This window comes from Akebia trifoliata, chromosome 10, assembly GCF_017979445.1.
Source record: "Akebia trifoliata isolate Shusen 1 chromosome 10, ASM1797944v1, whole genome shotgun sequence".
NCBI lineage: Eukaryota > Viridiplantae > Streptophyta > Magnoliopsida > Ranunculales > Lardizabalaceae > Akebia > Akebia trifoliata.
Window position 1 is genome coordinate 23,969,656 of NC_141384.1, and position 9,493 is coordinate 23,979,148.

The window sequence follows — 9,493 nt, forward strand, 5'->3', positions numbered from 1 at the left end:
ACCGTCATTTATAAATCACCGTTAGTTGCATTTTAATAATTAATAATTAAAAAAAAAAAAATATTTGACGGAGGAATTACCAACAATTCAACATAAAACGTCATTATATCATAAGTATTATCAACACAAACAAACCGACGTTAAATCTATTTTATGTATTTAAATAAATTTAAACATTAATCAAGGGAATTAACGGCAGTGTTAAAAAAAATGCTGTTATTTTTTTGGTATTACCGGCATTTATTAATCGTCATTAGTTGCATTTTAATAATTAATAAATTTTAAAAAATATATTGAAAGAGGAATTACCGACAATTCAACATAAAATGTCATTGTTTGTTTACAATTACCGGCAATTGTGCAAGAAATGCCGTTAACCTTCTGCCCTAAAAACACACATTTTTGTAGCCCCAATATCACAAAGCAATAAGAGGTTTTTTTTTTTTTTTTTAAATGACAAAAATACCGTTTACCCATATACCATTTAGAAACCAAGTTGCGTAAAGGAAAAAATCATCCCAAAACATAGAAATTATATACTTAGAATCTAATCTAACATTTTCTTAAATCTCATTTTTTTTCTAAAAGACTAAAATACCCCTACTAGGGCCTGTTTCCATTTCCAAACCGAAATCTTTCAAAATACATGAAAAATTGTTTTTTAGTGAAAATATTGCATAAAAACGGTTTTAGCATGTTAAAACCTTGAAAACATCCTCATATTAACAATTCCCATCTTGAGATAAAACAGTTATTTCTCTCAAATGTATCCAATCTCACAAAATTAAAAATTCTAAATCTAATGGGACCAAAAATGTTAATTTTTTTTTATATATTTGGGTCATTGTTGTAATTTCAATATATAGATGCCAAACAGTTACAAATGGGAGAGCAACTTGGTCCGGTTTGAATTCAAATTAGAATTGAACCAATATAGGTCGGTTCCACTAAATAAGAACCAAAACCAAATCAAATTCCATTGGAACCAATCCAACCTAAACCAAATTAAAATCGGTTTGGTTCAGTTCTACGGATTGCCAATATATTATAAATTGTAACTAATATTTTTTAACGAAAAAACAAACATAAAATTTCATACAATCAATCACAAATCTATCCATAAAAGGTCATTTGTTTATTCATAAAAGAACACTAATCTTAGCTGCCCCCACAATTTTTTTTTTTTTTCACTCTTAGCTGTTCCCACAAAAAAAAAAAAAAAAAAAAAATTGGTTGCCCCCACCTGGGCAAAATCCTGGCTCTGCCTCTGAATATATATATATACAATTCTTGATTCGACAAAAACAGTTATAACGCAAACGGAACTCCAGTGATACAAAACATTTCATTCCAGTTTAAAGCAAAATGACAACAAATGCAAAGATGTCTAAATTTTATATTGAAATCCTTTCAACAAGAAGATACCCATTAAGGTAAGCACTTCCTTGGAACTTTTGGTGTACATGTTGGTTTTCAAAATCAGGGTGGTTTCATATAGGTCAGACAAAAGTTGAACATGATGGAAAGACGAAAAGCTCACTTTGTTTTTCGTCGCGACTCCTTTGTTACTCCACAATAGATTGGCTCACCACCCGGATACAAAATAAAATTCCAACCCAAGTTCGAACCTCCAATAACATACATCCCTTGTATCTCGTCATCTACCAACTTCTTCTCAGAGTTGTTCTCGACCAAAGGAGGCTCGAGTGATTTCTCTTGAACACGGTCAGGATGAGGCTGCTTGCCCTGCTTTTCCTCTTGTGGCCCTTCCATGGGTTTCTGTTCATGCTTGCTTTCACTTGACGAGTGCTTCTCGAGGGGTTTCTGCTCATGCTTACTTTCACTTGACGAGTGCTTCTCGAGGGGTTTTTGTTCATGCTTGCTTTCACCAGATAAAGACCGGCCCTCGGGTGGTTTATTACACTTACCCATAGAGACTGTCTCAACCGTCATCAATTTGCAACAATCCATTACAAGCTTCATCTCTGGAAATTTTAGTTTATGAAATAATTAGCACTGATATATTTCAACTAACATAGTCACTAGTTTCTTGACTCAAACTATAAGCACAAAAAGAAGGGGAGGAAAAAAAGATTGTGTAAATAGTTTATTAAAGAGAATTTCTACTGCCACACCAACTTTTCTAAGAGCACACAGAGATGTGTGCTAAAATCATATGAATTGGTGTGCTATTAGTCAAAGTTGATGTGGCAATAGAATCTCTCTTAGTAAAATTTAAAGGATCTGGGAACAAGGGTTTTAAAGAAGCCAACCAAGGTCCCTGAGCTTTCAAGTCCATTGTCTTGACTCTTAAGCCTAACCTAGAAGCTTGTGCAAGAGCGTCAAGTAGGGTTCAAGAACTATTAAAAGCTGAGTTAGGCTCAAAATAAATGGGCACAGAGAGCATTTGGTGCTCAGCTTGGATCAGGATCGGGTTGTTAAAATATTTTTTATCATTATTTATTATAAAATTACATCAAATTATTATATGTGGGTGGCTGGGTGCAAAACCCATTTTATGCCTCGTGATGGTTGTGGTATCTTTTTTTGCCAGTGTGTGGGAGTGTGGGGAGGGAGGCTTGAGAGCCAAGCCTGAACTCAAGTCCTAGATCATGAGCCCTAGCCATGATGGGTAAAGCATGGTCCAATTAGGAAGAAAATAAATTAAGAATAAGAGTTTGATATTAGAATTACAAATGAAACAGACTTCACACAATCACACGTACACCAGAGACCCTTTTTAGTTTGTGTGCAACAACCCTAGAAACATATCAATCATTGCCAAAGATCTATCCAGAAAATGGTCGGTGAACGAATTTTGTTCCTCCATTAAATTCTATCTAAAGCCGTCTCTTATGTTCATTCTAGTGTTTTCATATCCACTCACAACACATCAATCCACGTTCTTTTTTATCTTCCTAACTCTTTTTTAGAACCTTCAACTTGAAAATTCCTTCTAAATGGGGCTATAACTGCCCTTTGTCGCACATGAAAAAATCATCTCAATCAACTTTTTAATATTTGTCCACCTATTGGAGCTATCCTTACATTATTAACAAATGCGTTCATTTCTTCTAATTTCATCTTCTTAGTTTTTCTACTCATCCACCTCATCTCTGCTATGCCCAATCTAAGTGCATGTCGCTTCTTGATTTCCCACCAATCAACTCCATTCTGGTGTTGAACAAAAAAATAGATTCTATTAGCCACACCAACTTTTGCTAATGCCACCCCAATTCACATGTAAATCACCAAAGAGAATTAGCGCACATCTTGGGGTGGCATTAGCAAAAGCTGGTGTGGCAATAGAAACTCTCTAAAAAATTTGAACATTTTAATGCATGCTAACTGAAAGCAACCCTTCCACTTCAAGAGCTTGAAATTGAGTTAGCAAAAACATATCAATATAGAGAATAAACATTTGTGAACATGATATAACCATTTATGCAAAGTAAATGCGAAGCCTAAAGTATATCTCGAATATCTTACGTTTTCGAATTTCATGAGCCGCTTTACTATTTCGAAAGTCTGGGGTCCGCAGAACCTTCAAGAAAACAAAAATGTTTTTTTAATATTTTTGATAAAATAATGAACAGATGCTGAAGATAAATACGATGACATGAGAGAGAGATATAGAAAGGTGAAATAGTGAATAAAATATAGGTAATATGAAGTGCCACAAACGGGGTTTTCACTTCCTAGTGATTAATCAGAATGTGGTGCACCATTTTGTATGTAAAGGGCAGCATTATCTGGCTAAAATCAGTTCATGAAAAAAAAAATATTTACGTATAAGTAATCAAAATCTATGACATCAAGCAAAGTATTCTGAATTAGAGAATAGAGATGCCTTTGCAAAAAAGATTTACTTTACACGGCCAACAAGTTGGAAAATTCATTGGCACTTCTAAGAGTGAAAAATAATAAATAGTAATGCTTCAGGTCCAATCAAGGATTTGGTCAATTTTATTAGAAATCTCCATGGGCATTGGTTGAGTCCCTTTTCCACTAACAAGCCACAAATAAACATATGGAGGCTTCAAAATTAAAGTAATTTGGGTGAAAATCAGGTAGACCATTGCTGGCTTTCTACCACCTCTGAGAACTTGTACAGTTGGATATCTTGGATACTGGAAGGAGAAGGGTGAACCAAATGATCATACCTTATCCAATAAATAAATAAATCATACCTTGAATAAGAAAGCCTATTTGTAGGCAACCAACCCATCCCCTAAAAGTATCTAGCATTGTTTAAAAAACACCCCTCTAGACCAAGAACATGACATTTTATTTGAGGCTTAATCCTTCAGAGTTTTAATGCCTCACCCAGTTGAGGCATAAGATCTAGCATGCAAGGTGCAAGGAAACAGCCCAAACAGAGGTCATAATTTACTTTTATTTTTTAAAATTTTCCCCAAAAATCATTCCCCTTCCTCCAAGTGACTTTTAATATATAAAATGAACAAGTAAAAGGTGATTTAAACCATTTTCTTGAACATCTCAGGTTGAAAATCTGTAAATGTTATCCTAAAACTTCATTTTAAAGGTATTGTCTTCCCTTGAAGTCCAAGTGGACTCTCAATTTTCTTCCTTTTTTCTTTTCTAACTCTATATCCTTCCCAAATTCAAATTATTTTCCAACAAAACAATCCCCAAAACCATTCATCGTACTCAACTTCAATTTCCAAGCATCAATAACCCATTTTATGGGAACAAATTGGGCAGTCTAATTGGTATTATATGTAGATCTTCTTAGAAGGCCATGGTCTGCTTGCATTTTGTCCGACAGAAAGGATCATGCCTACCAGTACCTCAATTATAAATATTTACCCATCCAATCAACCAAGTAACCTCAAACCACATCCATGTTTCACAATGAGATCTATTTTTATCCAGATCACAATTGCACCAGTTTTGAGCTTTAAAAGAATAAATAAATAATTACTATCCATAATAAGAATTACTTATGTCCATTAAATCAGGAAAAAAAAAAAAACATATAGACAAGGCTCAATCATCACACTCTTCAAATTGGGTACAATCCCTAAACAATAAAAACCATCACAAATTTCTCCTACCCATCAAGAACACTAACCAATACCTTAAAAAAAATCACTTGTTTAATGATCCATTATACAATTTTGCCTTGAAACACAACTAAAATGCACAAATTACAATGACCTAGATATCCCCAAAAAAAAGGCAAACTCAAATAATCATTAATCACACAAAACAAAGGAAACCATAAAAGAAAATCAAGAAAATTTTAATGGGGTTTTGTACCTCAATGAAATGGGGGCGAAGGTCTCTAACAATGGCACGGATCTTGAAGTAATTGGAGTTCTGCTTCTGGATTTCGACATTATCAACCTTTCTCTTCTTGTTCTGGGGATGAAGAGGAGGGCGAGAAGCAACAGTAGGAGTGGCTTGCGAAGGAGGAAGGTTTTCTGTTGGGTTTGGAGGTTTTGGGGTTTCGACAGTTGGGCTTGGAACAGATTTTGCCTCCTCCATGGATCTGTTCAGGCCTGTTTAGTCGAAGCTGCGGGGATGATAGAGTATAGTCTTTTCTTTGGTATCGAGAGCGTACTCTTTGTTTGGATAGAGAGAAATGGAGAGAAAAGAAACTCATTAAAAAAAACTAGAGAGAGATTTTTAGTGCTCTTAATTGTGAACATTTCTTTTCTCTTCATTTTTTTTTTAATTTGGAGAGAAAAAATTAATCCACTTTTTTCTTCGTTATTTTTCTTTTCTCTCTTCACTAAACAATCCAAACAAAAGAAATGGAGAAAAACTTATTATTTTCTTTTATATTCTCTCTAGATCTCTCAATCCAAACACACCATTACAAAGAGTAACCTAAAATGTGCGATCATTCTTTGTTGGTGTCAGTTATATAGCATAGGGTGAATCTTCATTTCATACTCTGGACATGAAAAAATTTCGAGTTTAATATACTGATTATTTTAATTTCCAAAACATATATCTTTTTTAGTGAATTTGTCACTTTTATAATCAACGAATTCATTGATAAAATACTAACAATTTTGTCATATCAATGGTTTTACCGGTAATTTATTAACTCACGAATTCACTGGGAAAACATGTTTTGGAAATTAAAATGAGCATTGTACCAAAAATGGAGTTTTGTCATATGTTGCACACGTTTTTAGACCCCAACTTTTACTTATTCTCACCATTCACTATATTTTTAAGGGCCAATCTCAATTTCGTATGTAGAATATAACAAAATTTCAAGTTCATTCTACTGTTTATTTTAATTCCCAAAACATGCATTCGTCGTTGTTATAACTGTCGAACTCGTGAATTTGTCACTTTTAACATCTACGAATACCAGTGAATTCATTGATTATAAAAGTGACGAATTCACTCGAATTGCAAGTTTTTGGAATAAAAACCAACAGTGTACCCAAACCGGAATTTTGACATAAGTTGCGCACATATCTTGAAGTAATTGGATTTTGACATTATCAACCTTTCTCTTCTTGTTTGGGGGTGAAGATGAGGGCAAGAAGCAACAATAGAAGTGGCTCGGGAAAGAGGAAGGTTTTCTGTTGGGTTTGAAACATATTTAACCTCCTCTATGGATATGTCCAGACCTGTTTAGTCGAAGTTGCAAGGATACTTTAGAGTATAGTATTTTCTTTGGTATCGAGAACTTCTATTGCCACACCAACTTCTACCCTTTGTTTGGATAGAGAGAAATGAAGAGAAAATAAACTCATTAAAAAAAAAAAAAAAGACGAAATCTAGTTTCTTTGCATCTTGTTTGATTTTACGATAGAAAAAACTTAAGTTTAGAAAGAAAAAAATGTAGAGTTGTAATTTTTAGTGTTCTTAGTCATGAACATTTTTTTTTTTTTTGGTTTGGAGAGAAAAAAAAAAAAAAAGAGGAAAAATCGGTCCACTTTTCTCTCCATTATTTTTCTTTTATCTCTTCACTTAACAATCCAAACAACATAAATGGGGAAAAACTCATTATTTTCTTTTATTTTCTCCCCAATTTTTTCAATCCAAACACACCATTACTAAGAGTAACTAAAAATGTGCGATCATTCTTTGTTGGTGTAAGTTATATGGCACATAGTGAATCTTCATTTCACACTCTGGACATCATGAAATTTCGAGGTTGATATACTGCTTATTTTTAGTTCCAAAACATTTTTTTAGTGAATTAGTCACTTTTTATAATCAACGAATTCATTGATATAATACCAATGATTTTGTCATATCAACGGTCTCACTGGTAATTTATCAACTCACGAATTCACTGAAAAAATATGTTTTCGAAATTAAAATGAACATTGTACCAGAAATGGAGTTTTGTCATATGTTGCACACGTTTTTAGACCCCAACTTTTACTTATTCTCAGCCATTCACTATATTTTTAAGAGTGAATCTCAAATTTGTGCGTTGAATATGAGGAAATTTCAAGCTCGATCTACTGTTCATTTTAATTTCCAAAACATGCATTCATCATTGTTACAACCGTCGAACTCGTGAGTTTTTCACTTTTAACATCTATGAATACTAACGAATTCATTGATTATAAAAGTGACGAATTCACTCAAAATGCATGTTTTGGGAATAAAAATCAACAGTGTACCCAAATCGGAATTTTGACATAAGTTGTGCATAGATCTTGAAGTAATTGGATTTCGACATTATCAACCTTTCCCTTCTTATTTTGGGGATGAAGAGGAGGGCGAGAAGCAATAATAGGAGTGGCTTGGGAAGGAGGAAGGTTTTCTGTCAGGTTTGGAGGTTTAGGGGTTTGGACAGTTGGGTTTGGAACAAATTTAGTCTCCTCCATGGATCTGTTCAGGCCTGTTTAGTCGAAGTTGTGGGGATACTTTAGAGTATAGTCTTTTCTTTGGTATCGAGAGATTCTATTGCCACACCAACTTTTACCCTTTATTTGGATAGAGAGAAATGAAGAGAAAAGAAACTCATTAAAAAAAAAAAAAAAAAAAGAGAAGAAGAAATCCAGTTTTTTTCCATCTGGTTTGATTTAACAATAAAAAAACTTAACTTTAAAAAGAAAAAAATGTAGAATTGTAATTTTTAGTGCTCTTAGTCGTGAACATTTTTTTTTCCCTAATTTGGAGAGAAAAAAAGAGAGGAAAAATTGATCCACTTTTCTCTCCGTTATTTTTCTTCTCTCTCTTCACTTAATAATCCAAACAAAAGAAATTGAGAAAAACTCATTATTTTCTTTTATTTTCTCTCTAGTTATCTCAATCCAAAGACACCATCATTAAGAGCAACCAAAAATGTGGGATCATTCTTTCTTGGTGTAAGTTATATAGCATAGGGTGAATCTTCATTTCATGTGTCTGGATATGAAAAAATTTCAAGTCTGATACACTGTTTATTTTAATTTTCAAAACATATACTTTTTAGTGAATTTGTCACTTTTATAATCAACGAATTCATTGCTAAAATATCAACGATTTTGTCATATTAGCGGTCTCACTGGTAATTTATCAACTCACGAATTCACTGGAAAAACATGTTTTGGAAATTAAAATGAACATTATACCGAAAATAGAATTTTGTCATAAGTTGCACATGTTTTTAGACCCCAACTTTTACTTATTCTCAACCATTCACTACATTTTTAAGAGTGAATTTCAATTTTGTGCGTTGAATATGATGAAATTTCAAGTTCGGTCTACTGTTCATTTTAATTCCCAAAACATCCATTTATCATTATTATAACCGTCGAACTCATGAATTTTTCACTTTTAACATCTACAAATACCAGCAAATTCATTGATTATAAAAGTGATGAATTCACTCGAAATGCATGTTTTATTATAACCATTGAACTCGTGAGTTTGTCACTTTTTACATCTACAAATACCAGCGAATTCATTGATTATAAAAGTGATGAATTCACTCGAAATGCATGTTTTGGAAATAAAAATCATTAGTGTACCCAAATCGGAATTTTGACATAAGTTGCGCATGTTTTGGAGAAAAATCCATTTTCTTTATTTTTAATTAAAATGTAATAAATAAAATTGGGGCGCCAATAACAGATTTCAAAATTGTGCTTGCGATGACTAGTAAATCCTGTCGAAACTCAAAATAACTGTTGAAATGACGAAAATACCCTTGCAAAATTTTAAATTCCAACCACTGTCCACTACCTATTTCTTAAAACCAATACAAAAAACTCTTACGCTCTGTTTGGATTGAGAGAAAGGAAGGGAAGGGAAGGGAAAATAACACCCTTTCTCCTGTTTAGATTGTTAAGTGGGAAGGGAAGAGAAGAAAAATGAAGGGAAGGGAAGGGAAAAAAGTAAGAAATTTGTTCCCTCCGAAAATGGAGAGACGTGGAGGGAAGAGAAGAGAGTGATTTTTCTTTTCCAAATTTACCCTCATTCTTTTTAAAATTTCCAAAACTTATTTATATTGACAGACCATATATTACTACTACACCCCATGTAATAAATCACATTAAACTGA

At 33.2% G+C, this 9,493-nt stretch overlaps 1 protein-coding gene across 1 annotated transcript; it reads right to left on the reverse strand.

Moving 5' to 3' along the window:
- Window positions 1-1,331: 1,331 nt before the first annotated feature.
- Window positions 1,332-5,652, reverse strand: LOC147393362 (uncharacterized). Its single transcript, XM_086456757.1, has 3 exons — window positions 5,284-5,652; window positions 3,490-3,544; window positions 1,332-1,985 (listed from the first exon to the last, which is right to left on the reverse strand). Exons 1-3 carry the CDS (start codon window positions 5,509-5,511, stop codon window positions 1,537-1,539), a joined length of 732 nt encoding a protein of 243 aa, XP_086312883.1. The 5' UTR covers window positions 5,512-5,652; the 3' UTR covers window positions 1,332-1,536.
- Between the last annotated feature and the right edge of the window lie 3,841 nt (window positions 5,653-9,493).